The 18,409-nt window shown below is 44.4% G+C and overlaps 1 protein-coding gene across 2 annotated transcripts in view; it reads left to right on the forward strand.

Annotated features, from left to right (window-relative positions):
* The window catches only part of MAN2A1 (mannosidase alpha class 2A member 1), a 214,765-nt gene that overhangs the window by 188,115 nt on the left and 8,241 nt on the right, over positions 1 to 18,409 (forward strand). For both annotated transcript variants that reach the window (XM_005907789.3, XM_070373207.1), the window contains 2 exons: positions 320 to 453; positions 9,626 to 9,820. In XM_005907789.3, coding sequence (XP_005907851.2) covers positions 320 to 453; positions 9,626 to 9,820 — 329 coding nt within the window. The remainder of the gene's footprint in view (positions 1 to 319; positions 454 to 9,625; positions 9,821 to 18,409) is intronic.

Below are 18,409 nucleotides of genomic sequence, written 5' to 3' on the forward strand. Positions count from 1 at the left end.
CTCATAAACATTTTTCAGTTCCAAATGCTGTTGCTAAAAATTTGGAGGCCTTTACTCTTTTGATCAATATTTTTAAGTTTTACTTTCATTTTGATCATTTCTATCCCATTTAAATTTCTTATCAGATTTTACAAAATGCTGATGAAGACAAGAAGAAATACAATCCTGTTTTGTGAATTTATGCTAAATGCTCTGAGCTGTTGTCGAAAGGAACCCCGTGGCTTCCCCGACTGGAGGGGAAGCGTACGTCTAGACTCTGCTTTGTATTTGTGAGATTCTCAGTGAATAACCCTGGCCTGTTTGTTTCCTTGTTTGCTAGGTCAGATTGAAGTTATCATGGATCGAAGACTCATGCAAGATGATAATCGTGGCCTTGAGCAAGGTGTCCATGATAACAAGATTACAGCTAATTTATTTCGAATACTACTAGAAAAGAGAAGTGTCGTGAATATGGTAGGAAAGAAGCTCTCATGTTCCAATGTTGACTGTTCTTTGCCATCCAAAAATGTGACCTTATACTTTATTTTTTGCATTTTCTGATATTGAGATGTCTTTGTATTAGATTTAGCCTATATTCACAAGAAAGAGAACTTCAGTTATGTGTATCGTGTAAGATTCATATTTAGGCATTTTATTTTTTGTTTTGCTTATTATGTAGATATAAAATAATGTTAAGCAATCAGTTTGGATAAAATTTCCTGAAATTACTTTGACAGAAGCAAGAGTTCAGTTTAAAGAATAGACCTTAGTCATATACTTAGGAGATTAAGTTTGATCAGTAAAATGTATCTGAAGCTTCAGCGCACTCGTGCTGGTCTTAGGCTCGTCCACTGAAAGCGGGTTACTTGTCTGCTTTCTTGTTCAGTTTTCGTTTCTCAAAGCGAAAGTCCAGCGCTCTGTGCAGAGAGTCTGGCAAAGACGCTGTTGGGCATGAACTCACCTGACAACATACTCCTTGAGAAGGCAGCACCAGTTCCCCCCAGAACCCCCGCAGACTGCAGGCCCCCACCTCAAGGGCCCCGGACGCGGCCCTCCTCCTGGCTCTGTTCTCTGCTCTCTGCGCCAACGTCAGACCTCTCTGCTCTGTGCAGCCGGTGGCCTCCCGTCCGCCTTGCAGATGGAGCAGCTCTAGGGCTCCCGGTCCTGGACCCCGGGCGTCTGCTCCCCGCCTCCCGCTCCCTGTGCTGGCCTCCTCTCCTCCTCGGCCGGTCCTCCGGTCTTCCGCTGTTCTGGAGCCGACCCGTCGCCCTCCCCGGGACCCTTCGTTAGTCATCCTCCCTGCGTCCCCGGCCCTGCCCCTACAGCCTTTCTGCTGGCTTGTAAGCACCATTTGTTTTCTTCTGTTAAACACAAACCCACACGCAGCTGACGCTCAGCCTCTCATCCGCGTCTCCCTGCACCGGCCCCTCCGCGCTGAGGCCGGGCTGCCGGCTGCGTTGGTGCCCTCTCCTCTCGTGCCGCTGTGCTCCAGGCGGGCTTCGGCTCTTCGGCTCCGGGGCCGCTCGCCCCAGCGGGTGTGGTCGGTCGTCATCTTACCTCCTCGCGCAGCAGCATGTGACACTGACCGTTGTCACGTCCTGAAACACTGCCAAGCCAAGGCTCCCGTGGGCCCTGCATACCTGGTTTTCCTCCGGCCTCTGGGACGGTTCTTTCTGTCTCTCCGATAGCTCTGTATTCAGCTTTAAATATTAGAGCCCTCGAGGCTCAGCCCCGGGCCTTCCCCTTTCCTCACTTTGTGTGTTATTCCTCCGCATCAGCTGGAACTGACAGATACAAACCCTCAGCTTCAGTTTCACCTCTCGCCTTGAGACTCACCCATCTGGTTGCTTCCTGGCATTTCTTTGTGTGTTTCTAAGGGCATCTCAAGCCTGACACACTCAGAACCACGGTCCTGATCGCCCCCTTCCAAGTGCCCCCTCTCTGATAACCAGCACTGCTTTCCATGCAGCCCAGACCGCTGAGGGTCGTCCCTGGTGGACGTTCTCCCACACCTGCTCTCTTTGCACAGCAGTCTTCACCTTCACTTAGGCTGTATCGCTGCCTAAATATTTCAAATCTACAAACGTGATTGCTTTGACAACTCTAATTTTAACTAGCATCTTGTGTTTTCTGGAGGTAGGCTATGCGCACCCACCCTGCCGTCTTCTTTCTGCTCTGTCTGCTCTGAACCCAGTGAGCAGCAGCTTTGTTTTTGAAGCCGAGTCTGTCCCACCGTGCCCTGCCTCCCGGCTCTACCTTTGCGTTGCTCCCGACCATGGCTCGCGGAGCCCCGTGCTCGCGGCCCTGCCTGTCCCGCCTTCTCTACTGATGCGTGTTCTCCCTGTTCCCGCAGGCCTCAGCGCTTCCTGTGCGCCCGGCCTTCCCCGCACCTTTGCACACGCCTTTCAGTCTCTACCCAGCGATTCTTCGTAATCAGGTGTTCAGATCTGAGTCTCCTTCAGCAGCTTCTTCGGTTTGACCAGATTCGAACCGCCCTCAGAATCATGCACGTTTCCTGTGTGTGTGGTTGTGTGGTCATTGTCCTTCTCCTCCTGTGGGCTTAAGAGTTGCATCTCCGTCTGCTTCTAGGATGGTTCCCGGCACAGCAGACACCCAGTGTGTGTTGCATGCACGAGCACACAAGAGCTGCAGTGCCTGAGCTGGGAGAGCATGCTGCCCCACTGTACTTACCACAGTCACTGCTGGCTGCCGGTCGCCCTGTGAGCGCTCCGTCCCCCCTGGATTCCAGGGACGTGTCTGCTTCGTCTGCATGTGCCCCCGCCCGGCCTCCTGGCCTGCGGTCGGCATTTTATAGATAAAATACTGGTTGGTTTAGTGAAATGGCAGCAGCTAATTAAGGCAAACAATTCTCTCCGTATTTAGAATCTTTTAGGAAAAAGGTTTTAATATTCACTTTACATGTCAATATTTATACCAGTTCTTGGGACTCATGGTTTAAATCAATTAGTGACAAGATAGCTTAGTTTTAGGACTAAAACGGCATACAAAAATCATTGTCTGGGTGCTGGCGGCTGCTATCTTTTGCTTCTCCTGAAATGTTTCTGGCTCTGATGATTTTTCTCTCCACAGATACTAATTTACAAAACTTCTGTTAACTATAGCAATAAGAATTTTTTTATGTCAGATCTATAAAGCTGTCACTTAGAAGTTAAATAATTTGTTTATTCTCATTCAAAACTCTTTGCATAGTGATTGATTTCAGTTTGATGCAAAGTTTTTATAATCCTGTCTTGGTTAAATTCGTCTTTTGCTCAACTATAGATTCTTGGGCTTAAGTCAATAGTTTCTTTTAAATAAAAAATGAACCAGAGAAGAGAAGATACATTTTAATTTCTAGTGAAATTAATTAAAATGACATTTGATTAAGAAATGTTACAAATCACGTAACTTAAATTTTCTAGAAAGTGTTTTTATTTTCAACCAGACTAATGACTAAAATGTCGATGGTAGAAATTGACATGGGGAGACATTCCCTGGAAAGGAAGGCTTTTTAGTGGGAAGCTTTGAACCTGCTGGATCCTCATGGTGATAATCCTGGATGACTAAATGGAAGCATTGTGTTCTCAAGGCCTTTGCAGAGGCAGTGAGAACAAGATTGGAATGACATATATCACTGGGAGAGGTGTAATGCCCAGCGGAGGACTGCCACTGTGTGAGGTCTTTGACAGTAATGACGCCCAAGGCTCAGCAGAAGAACAAAATAGAAATTATCTCATTAGCTTTGACTTTTTAGGATTTATTTCTTTGACCCCTACTTCCTACCCTTCCTGCTGGCAACTAGAATAATAGTAAAGGGGACAGTGAACTAGAAATCATTGCACTGGAGGTACTCATGTGTTACAGTTGGGTCATTTTGCTTCTGGGTACCAGTTCTTTACATAAAAGGAGAGGAATTTTGGAGCTATCAGGTGACAATCACAAGTGCTGACTGGGCTCCAGGAAATGATAGCAAGAAGGAGGTTGGTCAGGTTTAAGGGAGATGCTTACGTTAGGTGACCAGAGGGGCTGCTGAACATGAGGATGGCTGCCTGGCCCACATCAGAGCCGCAGTGCAGCCCCAGATGGCCATTTCTACTCGAGGTTGGGGGCCCAGTGGGACTTCATTTCCCAGTGCTTGGGGTAAAAAAAAAAAGTATCTGTTTGGATAAGTTTTCATTACTGTAGTCATTTTGATGATTTTAAATATGAAATCTCCTGGTTTTTTTTTTTTTTTTTTCTCTTGAGAGGACTGAGAAACAAACACTGTTTTAATGCCATGTGGAGCTGCCGGAACATGTCTAGTAGGGCCAGTCACTCAGTTGTGTCCAGCTCTTTGCAGCCCCGTGGACTGCAGCACGCCAGGCCTCCCTGTCCACCTCCCAGAGTCCACCCAAACCCCTGTCCGTCAAGTCAGTGATGCCATCCAGCCATCTCATCCTCTGTCGTCCCCTTCTCCTCCTGCCTTCGATCTTTCCCAGCATCAGGGTCTTTTCCAGTGAGTCTGTGCTTCGCATCAGGTGGCCAAACTGTTGTAGCTTCAGTTTAAGCATCAGTTCATCCATTGAGTATTCAGGACTGATTTCCTTTCACATTGATTGGTTTGATCTCTTTGCAGTCCATGGGACTCTCAAGAGTCTTCTCCAACACCACAGTTTACAAGCATCAAATCTTTGGCGCTCAGCCTTCTTTATCGTCCAACTGTCACATTCATACATGACTACTGGAAAAAACATAGCTTTGACTAGATGGACCTTGTCAGGAAAGTAGTATCTCTGCTTTTTAATATGCTGTCTAGGTTTTAATATGCTAACCTAGACAAATAGATTTTCTTCCAAGGAGCAAGTGTCTTTTAATTTCATGGCTGCAGTCACCATCTGCAGTGATGTTGGAGCCCAAGAAAATAAACTCTGTCACTATTTCCATTGTTTCCCCATCTGTCTGTCATGAAGTGATGGGACTGGATGCCATGATCTTAGTCTTAAGCCAGCTTTTTCACTCTTCTCTTTCACCTTCATCAAGAGGCTCTTTAGATCTTCTTCACTTTCTGCCATAAGGGTAGTGTCATCTGCATATCTGAGGTTATTGATATTTCTCCCAGCAATCTTGACTCCAGCTTGTGCTTCATCCAGCCCAGTGTTTTGAATGATGTACTCTGCATATAAGTTAAATAAGCAAGGTGACAATATATAGCCTTGACATACTCCTTTCCCTATTTGGAACCAGTCTGTTGTTCCATGTCCAGTTCTAACTGTTGCTTCCTGACCTGCATACAGATTTCTCAAGAGGTAGGTCAGGTGGTCTGGTATTCCCATCTCTTGAAGAATTTTCCACAGTTTATTGTGATCCACACAGTCAAAGGCTTTGGCATAGTCAATAAAGCAGAAGTAGATGTTTTCCTGGAACTCTCTTGCTTTTTCCATGATCCAGCAGATGTTGGCAATTTGATCTCTGGTTCCTCTGCCTTTTCTAAAACCAGCTTGAACATCAGGAACTTCACAGTTCACATACTGTTGAAGCCGGACTTGGAGAATTTTGAGCATTACTTTACTAGTGTGTGAGATGAGTGCAATTGTGTGGTAGTTTGAGCATTCTTTGGCATTGCCTTTCTTTGGGATTGGAATGAAAACTGACCTTTTCCAGTCCTGTGGCCACTGCTGAGTTTTCCAAATTTGCTGGCATATTGAGTGCAGCACTTTCACAGCATCATCTTTTAGGATTTGAAATAGCTCAACTGAAATTCCATCACCTCCACTAGCTTTGTTTGTAGTGATGCTTCCTAAGGCCCACTTGACTTTGGACTCCAGGATGTCTGGCTCTAGGAGGTGATGACACCATTGTGGTTATCTGGGTCACGAAGATCTTTTTTGTCTAGTTCTTCTGTGTATTCTTGCCACCTCTTCTTAATATCTTCTGCTTCTTTTAGGTCCATACCATTTCTGTCCTTTATCAAGCCTATCTTTGCATGAAATGTTCCCTTGGTATTTCTAATTTTCTTGAAGAGATCTCTCATCTTTCCCATTGTATTGTTTTTCTCTATTTCTTTGATCACTGAGGAAGGCTTTCTTATCTCCTTGCTATTCTTTGCAACTCTGCGTTCAGATCTTTCCTTTTCTCCTTTGCTTTTCACTTCTCTTGTTTTCACAGCTATTTGTAAGGCCTCCTCAGACAACCATTTCGCCTTTGCATTTCTTTTTCTTGGGGATGGTCTTGATCACTGCCTCCTGTACAATGTCATGGACCTCCGTCCGTAGTTCTTCAGGCACTCTGTCTATCAGATCTGATCCCTTGAATCTGTCACTTCTGCTGTTTAATCGTAAGGGATTTTATATAGGTAATATCTGAATGGTCTAAAGTTTTCCCTATTTTCTTCAATTTAAGTCAGAATTTGGCAAGAAGGAGTTCATGATGTGAGCCACAGTCAGCTCCTGGTCTTGTTTTTGCTGATTGTATAGAGTTTCTCCATCTTCGACTGCAAAGAATATAATCAGTGTGATTTTGGTGTTGACCATCTGGTGATGTCTATGTGTAGAGTCATCTCTTGTGTTGTTGGGAGAGGGTGTTTTCTATGTCTAATAGGGTAACTTGGCCCATATATTGCTAGGCTTCAGGTCTACACTAAATCTTACCACTCTGTATATTTTCATTCTTTCTCTCTCCTTCTCCCTGTTTGTCTTTTTACCCCATTCTTTCTCCTATAGTAATTTTCTCTCATTCATTAATATTGCATTGCTTGTTAATATAATAGTTAATAAATTAATTATCAACATTTATCTGGTTCTCATTATGTCGGGTCATTCTGAATAAACAAGGGTGACTAAAAAGAATGATCTCTTTCTTAATAATTTAGCAGGTTTTTATGTAGATGAAATGGAAAGCTTTTATGTTTAGGCAGTGGATAACTCAAGTGGGCTTAATGAGGGACACCAAGGAGCCTGGCAAGAAGTTCTGACTCATGAAATAAGGGCTTAAACCCAGTGGAGAAGATCTCAACCTAATGTGGTTTGCATCAGAATATGCTAGAAATTCTCTTTAATCTCAGGTAGGCTGCGGAGAGAAAGCCAGACCTAGACAGTCTGAAACCTCCCAACCTACAAGAAACCAAATAATGTTTGTAGTAGTAGTGTACCATTTCTTGTAACACTGGTTTATAGGTTACACAAACATGTAAAAAATTCGTATACAAATATATTTTATAAATTTTGAGTTTATCATCAAGGTTATGGTTCAAAGATTACCTGTCTAGGAGGTTAATCAAAGTAGCGATAGCTTCACAGTTAAATATATTGTTGAGCCCTTATTGCTATAAAGCTGTTAAGAAGGTGTGTGAATCTGGTGCTGTGCCTGGGTCTTTGTCTCACCCTGCCTGGCCCGCGTCCAGAGTGTTTGTGTTCTTGGAGCTCTTCTGGCACTGAACCACATCTCTTACATAAACTTCTCTCCCTTCTTGCTTAGGAGAACATAAATAGCACAGCTCTTGAATGCCCAAAGTACTTACATTCACGACAGTGTATTATTTGGCAAGACTTTTCCTTAACGTGCTTCTGAGTCTGCATCTTTTTTTTTTTTTTTATCCTAAACTAGTTAAACGGTAAGGCTTATACTTTTAATTCCAGAGTGAGCGCTGTTTGCTCTGAAAGGTCGGGAGGGTGCTGCGGTGGCTGTTCCTGTATCATACAGGCCAGCAGAGCAGAGTGGGCCTGACTGCGACAGCACATGGGGGCTTTTAACTTGACTTTCCCAGGCCCCTCTCCTTAGAATTCCCATTCAGTAGATTTTGGTTCAGGTCCAAGGACCTAGGTTTCATAAAAGTTTCCCAAGCCACTCTGATGTCTGGTCAATCTGGTCGGGAGAACTGATTTGGGTTTGAAGGAGTACTAGATTTGCACATTATTACTTCTAAGGTATAGATAATCTATCAGTTAGTATCCGACCATCTCACTGAAGTGTCCAAGGATTCCTCCAAGAGCATAGAACAAAGCCAGAGAGCTTTTTCTGAACGTGTCTTGACCTAGAAGGGATTTAATGCCTCTGAATCTGATAAAGCAGGTGTTTTCCTTTCTGTAAGAAGCTTTTATCTTTTATTACTCAAAAGTGGTTTTGTCAGCAGTCCTGACCTAGATTATGAAGTCCTTTGATCTTTGAGTCCATTTAAAGCTTCTTATTGAAAATGTTCCCTCTCTTTTCATGTTACTCTACAAGCTGCGTTAAATTTCAATGTTGTTGAAGAATATTATTTTATATACTTTATTTAATCTTTCCTTAAAAAAGAATGTGGGATGGATAAATTTTTTAACTTAATATTTTTTACCTAATGTTTTTTGTCAGTGTCTTAATATTGCAGTGTCCCTCTGTTGCCTTAATTTTTTTTTCTCTATTCATAGTCTGAATTGTAATGACATCTACAGTTTGCTGCTGGCAAGATATTCACCACTCTTTGCTAACACCCTCTGTTCAGTGCTAATCTGACATTCTGAATTTTAAGCTCTCTATCTTCTATAAATCTTGTCTTTTCAGACAGATAAGTTGTGAGACCTTTTATTTGAGCCATCTATTAAAAAATATGCAAAATCAGAAGATATCAGTGAAATAGTCATTTCCAAACATACGATGCAAAATGGAAATATCCCCAAGTGTTGTTGGTGATCACAAGGCCTTTCTACGTAAATTACGTTTTTTCTTAGTGCTTTTCTGGGTCTGCTTTTACACCTTGGACATTTTTGGTTAAGATTCTACTTAGTCACTGATTTAATTAATTGTGTATGTCATCTACCATATGTATATTCCCCAGTCCTGGTAGATTTACTTAATGTTTGAACGTGCTGAAATGCTTATCTGTAACCACACACCATAGCAAAGACTAAAGTATTTTAAAACTATGCTGAATAATTGTATACCGTGTAAATGTGTGATAACTATTCTGTAACAGATGTAGTAGCTCCAGCTTTTGGAATAAGGTAAAGCAAAACATCTGGCAATGATTTTACCAAATTTAAAGAAAATAGATGATACAGATATGCTACCTGTGTTATTTTAAAGCCTTATTTGTTTTGATTTTTTTTAAAAAATCTTATCATTGGGTAGAACATAACTTTATATATTTTATATATAGAATATGTATATAAAAATTTTCATATAAATTCTATATATAGAACTTATAGAACATTATTTTGGATTGGTACATAACTTCACAGTCTAGTCAAATGTATAAATGAAACCATGAGAATATGATAGATAAAACCTGAGGGAAAAGAGACAACATTTGATGATGTACAAGATATGTGAACATCCTAATCTGTCCACTTTAAGAGTTTTGTGGTAGGCTGAGAAAGAATCTTCATATAAACTAATTCCTTGTCCTCGAATGTTTGTGGAAATGTTCTCGAGACTTCTAGTTTTAAAGTGGTGCAGAGGAGAGGTTTCTACACATGGAAGTTAATGTTAAGTGGGCACTGTTTTCTTCTTTTGCTTAGAACTGAACTTGGTAATCTGCTGTGCATTGTCTAAACTTATTTATACAATATAGTGAAACCAAAGTATTGATATATTTTTATATTTCTTTCCTGTCTGAACCCTGCCTGCTGATTCAGTTAATACTATGAGAATTGCAGATATCTAACTGTTACACATTCTTGTTTTCTCTTGACAGGAAGAAGACCAGAAGGCAGTCAGTTACCCTTCCCTCCTTAGCCACATAACGTCTTCTTTCCTGAATCACCCTGTCTTCCCAATGACAGAAAAGGTCCCCGTGCCCACCCTTCAGCTGCTGGGTGAATTCTCTCCCTTGATGGCACCCTTGCCCTGTGACATTCACCTGGTTAATCTGAGGACAGTGCAGTCGAAGGTATATCCCCAAGTATATCTATGAAAACTGACTTTTTGTATTATACGTGGCATAAGGGGGTGGGAATAAGAAAACTGTGAGTTTTACTCTGCTTCAGGGAGCGATTAAGCGCACTTCACCTGTAGGCAGCATCGTTATACCTTTCGTCTGACTGTTGCTGTATAGTTTAGAGAATGTCCTTAGACTTATTTTATTCTCATAAAAGTCCCGTGTGGTGAGCGGATCGGGAAGAATCGGCTTCTTCGCAGATAAAGAGGCTGAAGCTGGCCTGGGGTCACGTAACGAGTGGGTGGAAGAGCGAGGAGAGCGAGGCCTGAGGGTCGGCGCTGCTGCTGCTCGCCGTTTGCTTCTGCCTCTTAGCCAGTGTTCTCAGGGCTCAGACAGAAGGCACAGTGTTTAATTATTTCTGTACCAGAGGCTTTGTACATTTGTATCTGTTCTCCTAAAAATATAAAAAATCCTAAAATACTCCTAAAACTTAGCATTGAGAAACCAGCTATGTAGGAGAGGTATGAAGATATGTTAGAGGAGGTAGCAAGGGAACATTTTGTTAGGTACGGAGTGTTAACTCAGATTGCTTGGCTTTACCTCTGTGCCTAATTTTAAAGTCAGATTGCATTTGTGGGGAAAAAAAGATGAGAGGTTTGGCATTTTTATGTTTTGTAGAGCTGTTTTGATATTGTGGATTGACATACACTTAGCTGGAAATAGTAAGTGGTTATGGATTCTGTGACAAATATAAAAAAATTACCTGCATGTGAAAAGAAGAGAGTGTTCATGTTCAAAGACAGCATAAGAGGGAAAAAATGTTTAGCTTAAGAATAAAAAACTGAAGCATATCAAATAAAGGAAGGATCAGTATATACAAATTTGGACACTTAGTGCTTTAAAACTGGATGTCCACAATAGGGAACTTACGTCTGAGTGTGTACGAGAATACATGTGACGAGTGATGACGAATACAAGTGGATGTTAGAGGCCTGTGCGTGTACCCCCGTGTCACGGGTGCACAGAAGATCGCACGAGTGAACTGCTATGTGCCAGTTACCACTACAAGCACTAAGGGGCGCAGCCCTGAACCAAGCAGACAAGAGCCCTGCCTTTCTGAAGCTTAGATTCTAGTACGAGGGGAAAACTGAGGATCAGAACTCAGAGAACACACGTTAGATGGTAATAAGCGTTGTTTTGAAGGGGGAAAAGGAGGGAAGAGCACCTTCAGGAGGTGGTTGGAATAGGACAGTTGGAGAAGGCATTGCAGAAAAGGTGATATGGGAGTGAAAATCTGAAGGAAGTCAGGGAATAGGAGACTTTGCAGATTTTTGGGGGTTGAGTCATCGGGAAGAGTTACAAGCACACGGAAGGCCTGAAGGCAGGAGGTGCCGGTCAGAAAGGAGGAGCCGGAGCCGTGAGATTCCTTGCTGTGTCCCCCCTCTGAGAGCAGAATCTGCACCCAGTAGGCACTGTGTAAACCTTTGTTGAACGAGTGCATCTTGAGAGCACTGTCTAGGATTTTGCTGTGGTCTTTGCGGGTCTACTCTGACTCTGGGAAAGAACACACTCGAGACGGGCAGCCTCGCTGAGGTGACCTGTCATTGACTCCTGGGCTCGAGAGAAAGATAGGAGAGAGTGGAGACGCCAGCCTCTGAGCCCCCGGCTGCGCCCTCTGGGCGGGGATGGTGGAGGGCACTAGCAAGCGGAAGGCGCCCAGGGCTCTCGGGTCCATGGTGGCCGCTGTTCCTCAGCCTCCCTTCTCTGGGAGTCTCTCCTGTGACGGCGTTCTGGGAGCAGCCCAGCTGATTCTGGGAGGCTTGTCCCTCTGCAGGGGGAGGTGGGGTGTAGAGTGCAGGGTTTTTCCTCCAGGTGTCGCTTGTTTTCCAGATTACCTCTTTGTCGTGGTGACCTGTTTCTTTCATTCTTCCTGCTGTTGGCTGTCTTCCTGGGATATAGAGCTAATCAGTTTTGTGGTTAAAAATTCCATTGCCAGGACTTGGCCCGTGGTCCAGTGGTTCAGGCTCTGCACTCCCAGTGCGGGGGGCCCGGCTTCAGGCCCTAGTCAGAGCACTGTATCCTGCATGCTGCACCTAAGAGCCTGCACGTGGCAACCAAGACCCCCCAGGCCACAGCCAGCACCGTGCAGCCAAAATAAACCCCACTGCCCACCAGGTTTGGCTTCCCTGGTGGCTCAGACAGGAAAGAAGCTGCCTACAATGTGGGAGACCTGGGTTCGATCCCTGGGTTGGGAAAATCTCCTGGAGAAGGGAATGGCTGCCTACTCCAGTATTTTGGCCTGGAGAATCCCATGAACAGAAGAGCCTGGAGGACCACAGCCCATGGGGTCGCAAAGAGTCAGACACGACTGAGCAACTGATACTTCACTTTCCCCAGCTGGTTTATATCCGTGGACCCTGCAGGCTGGCCCCTACTGGCTGCGGTCACGTGACGTCCCGTTGCCCCTCTCACCTCTGGGCAGACAGACCGCCTGCACCCCCGCTGCATGCCCACTGCGTGCCCACAGACTGCGCTGCCGTGTATGAAATGGGCCTGATGGCAGATACGTCTGCTTCAGGTCTGGTATGAGAAATGGGTGAGATAATGCTGTGAGAGCTTTTGGAAACAGAAGCTCTTTGTAGACATACATTGTTGTCCTGAGGATACTTAGAGTACATGCCAACACAGGTGCAGACCAGGGTTTTAGCAGAGGAAACACAGCGATTTAACAGTCTGACCAGGAAGAATACAGACTGAAATGCCATAGGCGTAAGTTAATGCCTAACCACGTGGTCAGAACGAAATATTTGAGGCTGTTTTGCATTAGATATCAGTTGGTTCCAATTTCTTTGTTAGTCTTTGACTCTTAGCACATATTTCTAACAGTTTAAAAACTTGCCAGGAATCTGAAGGGATTCTTTAAAGAATTGCTCTCCATCCCCTAATCTCTGATAATGGGGAAGTAATCATTAAAGGACGCTGATGTGCGTATTCATTCAAAGAAAACTTAGTACTTAAAAGGTACCCAGAGTAATTCCATGGTTATACTAGAAGAAAGACAAAAGTAACTCAATCCAGAAGGCAGAGCTAGACATTTTGGATTGTGTTCTTGTTTTTGGTGTGTTGGCATCTCCCAGCATGCAATAATGCGCTCTTTGTTTAGAGACTGCAGTGCGTTTTTCCCACTGAAGTAATGTCAAGAGAGATTGGCCTCCAGGCAAGACTGGAGATCTGCCTTGGCCCATCACCTCACAGTATTGCCATGAGCAAAGTGTCTGCAGACTTCAGTAACATAACGGGTGCGTCGCCCTTGCTGCCTGACCCCTCCTTCCGTAGCATGATGGGGGGCCCTCTGCCGGCCTGCGCTCCAGGCCGCTGTCTGCAGGCAGGCTCCCCTTCCAGCCCTGGGCTCCCCGCTCCAGGCTGCTGTCTGCAGGCGGGCTCCCCTTCCAGCCCTGGGCTCCCCACTCAAGGCTGCTGTCTGCAGGCTCCCCTTCCAGCCCTGGGCTCCCTGTTCCAAGCCGCTGTCTGCAGGCTGTCCGTTCCAGCCCTGGGCTCCCTGCTGCAGGTCGCTGTCTGCAGGCTCCCTGCTCCAGCCCTGGGCTCCCACTCCTGGTGGAGGAAGGCTCTGTGTGCTCAAAGCTCAGAGAGCACATGGAGCCTGGGGGGTCTGCTAACCCCCTGAGGTTAGCAGCTTTTCTAGCTAAAGTCCTCAAACTCACTGTGTCCAGGTGATACCAGAGAGATTATAGAAAAGACTTCCACAGATGTCTTCATCTCTGAGATTCTGATTCTGTAGATTTGGGGTGGAGAGCTTAGGAATTAGTAACTTTTAAAAACTCTCCTAGTGATTCTAGAAATTGCTGTTATCTGCATTTACTGAATTGGGAAAGTAAGAGTTAGAATAAATAGTTAAAATTAAATTACCTACCTGTGAATGGCAGAATCAGGAGCCACAACCAGCCCTTCTGAACCTGGGTGCTGACTGTGATTTCAGAGAGTCACATTAAGATTTTAAGATTTACTAAATCTGTCCTCAAAGTCCAGCTTTCCAGAAAAACAAACAAAACAGCAACGAAAAAGGTCCAGTTTTCAAAAATTATTCTATATTGATAGATGAGCTTGTTTTTACATAGACATAGTTTGCTTTTTTAGTTTATAGTTTTGTTTTTTTTTTTTAACTATGTCATAAATTTGTAGTCAGATAAAGAGGAGAACAAACATGTCGTAAAACCCTGCCTCACAGCTGTATGGCCCAGTGTGCTCCAGCCACTGTTAAGGAATTTAAATGTTAGCCTTCTCATCCTGTGTATCTGGTGTCCAACTCTCTTCTCTTCATCACTCCCTTTTCTTGCACTATCAACAGCCTGAGTTATAAAAAGAAGCTTCTGTGAAGGTTTCAAAACTGGGGAATAGGAGTACCACTCAAGTGCACTAACTGGGAAAACCACACCCTCAGGAGAGGGAAGTGATTTAGGGAAAGAGAGCCTTGGGAGAGGGGATGCTGGGAGAATCTCATGGGAGGATGAGCCATGGATCAAGCTAGAATGGAAAGTTCCGTCTAGAATGCTGATTTTCCAGGGATGAGGAGGAACTTGATTAAGCTGTTTAGCTAAGCGTCGTGGAGCCATACTGCCTTGATGCTTTGAGCAGTGATACCTACATCCGCTCTTCTTGCAGATTGTTTTCCCTGCTTTTATATTCAAATATATATTTTTTTCATTTATCCATAGTTGTGAAGTGAAAAGTGTTAGTCACTCAGTTGTGTCCGACTCTTTGTGGCCTAGTGGACTGTAGGCCCCAGGCTCCCCTGTCCATGGAATTCTCCAGATGAGGATCCTGGTGTGGGTGGCCATTTCACCATCCGAGCCCCCAGGGAAGCCCTCATCCCTAGACATCTGTCTGTATATCTCTCCTCTCTATCTGTATGTGTTAAATGTAACTCTTTATTATGTATGGGATTTATTTTGGTTTGGGCTTAACTGTTTCTTATAGAGAGTTAACCAGTCATTTCAATGTCCGCACCACTTACTGAATAAAGTCTTCTCTCTCAACTTGTTTTCACCACCCCCTCCTTTTCTTGTAAGAGGGAGTTTAAGGTTTATACTTTATTTTGCCTTTCTTAAAAGAATTGATTGGTGCTTTATTGATCTCCCTAGTTTCTGGAAAGGTGAAAATTGTTGGGAAAAAATGTTCTTTGTTGTACTTATCTGAGGACACCCATCCACCTTCCCCTTTCTTTCTGTCATGCTCCCTTGTTGGTTAAAACAGGATAACTGTTATTGACATCTTAACAAGTGCCCTGGAAAATGCATTTCTACTGGTTATTTCCCGTCTCAGGACTTGTAACACAGTGTGAGGTTTTCTAGCCTTGCCACCTGCCAGAGTGCACTGAAATATGAGAGGCATTTGGCATCGCCAAAGAATCTGAGCAGCTTGGAGCCGTGGCGTCGTCTGTGCGTGCCTGGCGCGTCCCCGAGGAGGGCGGGGTCAGCGCCTACGTGGAGAGTCCCGCCACAGTCGGGCCCATCTCTTCCTCAGGAGGCAGTGTGTCCACAGGCACCGTGCACAGTTCGCAGCAGTTACGGCTTGTGAACCCCACAGGAGCGGCTCCGCTCTCATATTTGCACAGTTCCCATCCACCGTGGGGAAGGAGCATCTGCCTGTTCCTTTGCTTAGAAGAGACTGTCATATGTGGTGTGATTTTCAGGGTGGCCTTAAATCTTAAAATGGGATGAGTGGATGGCTGGGCAGGTAGTAAATGGGTAGAAATGATAACTTCTAAACCTTTCTTTCTGAATGTGTTAGTAAATCATTATTTTAGCTCTGTTGGAACCATTGATTAAATACTCCCATTTTCCAGCCTGAGATCAGAAGCTGGAAAGTCTCCTTAAGTGATCTCAAGTGATAACCTTTTGTTTTATCAAGTCAAAAGCGATCCTCCTCCTTCCCCTGAAGCCGGTGTCGGTCTGCACCAATCCGCAGCAGAGCAGAGGCAGAGAATGCAGCTGCGCCAGTGCAGGCTTGGGGGCCGGGCCCGCTGGGCCAAGGACACTGCCTCTGCTCGCTGCCCAGCTGTCTCAGAGCAGGCCCTGCGTCCTCCGACGCCAGTGTCCTCGCCGGTGGCCAGGCGGTGGTGAGAGTGTCACCCGAGAGAGGCCCTGTCAGGCTCCAATGAATTGATAGTTGTCAAGCATGTAGAATAGCAGCCGGCACGTAGTAAGCACAAAGTTTTAATAAGGTTCTCAACTGTGATCATTCAGTCATCAGCAGCTTCACCGTTACTAATACTGAAATAAAAATATTGGCACTTTCTTTTTAATTGGAGAAAGCTGAAGTTTATTGCCACAGTAAATTTTGATGTATCTTTGATGTGTATTCCTTATATAGTTTATTGCTGATTTCTTAGATCGCTCCAATACGACGCACCTAAAGCCGCCTCCGTCCCAAGCGTTGCACTGAGTGCTTTCTGTGAGCCTGGTTTAGCTCTCACGGCAGCACGAGGAGAGGAGGCGGCACCTGTGCCCCTTGTGTAGAAGAGGAAACGGGCGGGCCTGGGGCTGCTGGGAAGCCTTCGGGGCCACACAGCCAGGGAGCGGTGATGCTCGGAGGCTGACTCCAGACCCCTGCTCGCTGCCTGGGACTGTGCAGACAGCGCTGGGCAATACCCGGCTTGCTTTCTTCTCGTCTGCTCAGTAATAGTGGAATACTCAGAAGGCTGCATCAACCGTTGGTGAGGGTTCCTGCTGGAGCCAACCCATGCCTCCAGGCTAGCCTTCTCTGAACCTGACGACCTCACTTGTAGTCAGATCTTCTTGCCCAGCCTTCCCCTGTCGCTGGAGAAGTTTTATGAGCCCTGCTTAGTCTAGAAACTCAGTGTTGGTTTTTCCTCTGAGATAAGTTCTACAGTGGATTTTCCTGGCACAGCCTGGGAACATCCACACAGTGATTCAGCCCCAACGGTGATCTGTTCTACAAGGACAGTTTGACACTCATCCAGCACAGCGATGATGCAGTTTCAAATTTATAAGTTTTCTTACCCATGCCCCCCCGCCCTTTTTGAGGTCTGGATTTTATTAATGTGTTAATGAATATAAAAAGAAGTCTTTCAAAAGTTGTTTGCTCTCCTAGAGCGTATGCTGTGACTACTTGAGGGTAACTGGTTTTCCTGCATATGTATTCAAGTTAAAATCACAGTTTCCCTACTTTAAAAAAACAGTTTTCTTGGAAATAAAATGTCTAGACAGACTTTGAAACTGAAAAACTGCTCCTTTGCCTCAGGTATTTTTGCTTGAAAACTGATCCTTTCATGATTATTTGATTTTTAAAAACTTACACAAGATGAATGCCATTTTATTAGTCTTTTAGTCCTTGTGAAAATGATGCAATTTTAGTTTTTAGAGAAAGTAAAACTTTTTTCCCGCAAGTGAAAATTAATTTTTATGACTTTAATCTCCACTTTTGTACTGTTTGTTTAAATCTCTTATCTAAAATTAAGTCTCAGTGGCAGAATCCTGAAAGTGTTTCCCTTCCCACTTTTTTTTTGGTCATCTTCAGTCTGCTAAAGACCTTACACAGTCATTATTCCAAGGACAAATGTTCTACAGGAATTTTCACAATGCCTGCTTATCAGTGTTTTTTTTAATGATGGTCTAGATCTCATGGACGGAGGAGCCTGGTGGGCTGCAGTCCATGGGGTCGCTAAGAGTCGGACACGACTGAGCAACTTCACTTTCACTTTTCACTTTAATGCATTGGAGAAGGAAATGGCAACCCACTCCAGTGTTCTTGCCTGGAGAATCCCAGGGATGGGGGAGCCTGGTGGGCTGCCGTCTATGGGTTTGCACAGAGTCGGACACAACTGAAGCGACTTAGCAGCAGCAGCAGCAGCAGCAGCAGTGAGTTAAAATGGCCAGATGCCAAGGATAATAGTGATAAGTGCTTTTGGAATTTAATTAAGAGGCCATCTAATTCGTGAATTTGAATCAGAACTCTTAGGACTTTGATGTATAGTTGTGGACATATAATTTAGGACTATCCTGACTCCATAGTTACAAAGCTATGATGCCAATAAAATAAATTTGTGAATAAGAAGTTAAAAGAGAATATTGTTTAACTTGTAACTGTTATGGAAATAACCAGTTTATTTGATGGATGATGTTGATATAAATAATAATATATTAAGGTCTTTCTCTGCTCCAGACCCTGGGCTAAGTCCTTATTATGCTACTTCTTTTTATCTCTTTTTTTATGGTAAAGGAAAAACAGTTTTGCTGACATCAGCAGCTAGTAAATTGCAGAAGTAGGCTACAGATCTTAGGCTGTCTGACTCCCAGCCCAGACGGTGGCCCTCTCATGTCTATAGTCTCTGCACTGGCACAACCTGCCCTACGAGCTGGGCTGCCTTACACAGTGTTCTCAGTGCGTTGGCTCACAGCATGACTCTGTGAGGAGAGCAGACTTGTGTTAGCTCCACTTTACAGACGAGGAGACTGGTGCTCAGGAAGAATAAAAGAGTATTCCAGCGTTTCAAAATTGGCATAACTGTTATCCTTCTATACGTACTAAATACAAGATTTTTTTTAATGTGCTATTTTCATG

The sequence above is a fragment of the Bos mutus genome, chromosome 7 (genome assembly GCF_027580195.1).
Source record: "Bos mutus isolate GX-2022 chromosome 7, NWIPB_WYAK_1.1, whole genome shotgun sequence".
NCBI lineage: Eukaryota > Metazoa > Chordata > Mammalia > Artiodactyla > Bovidae > Bos > Bos mutus.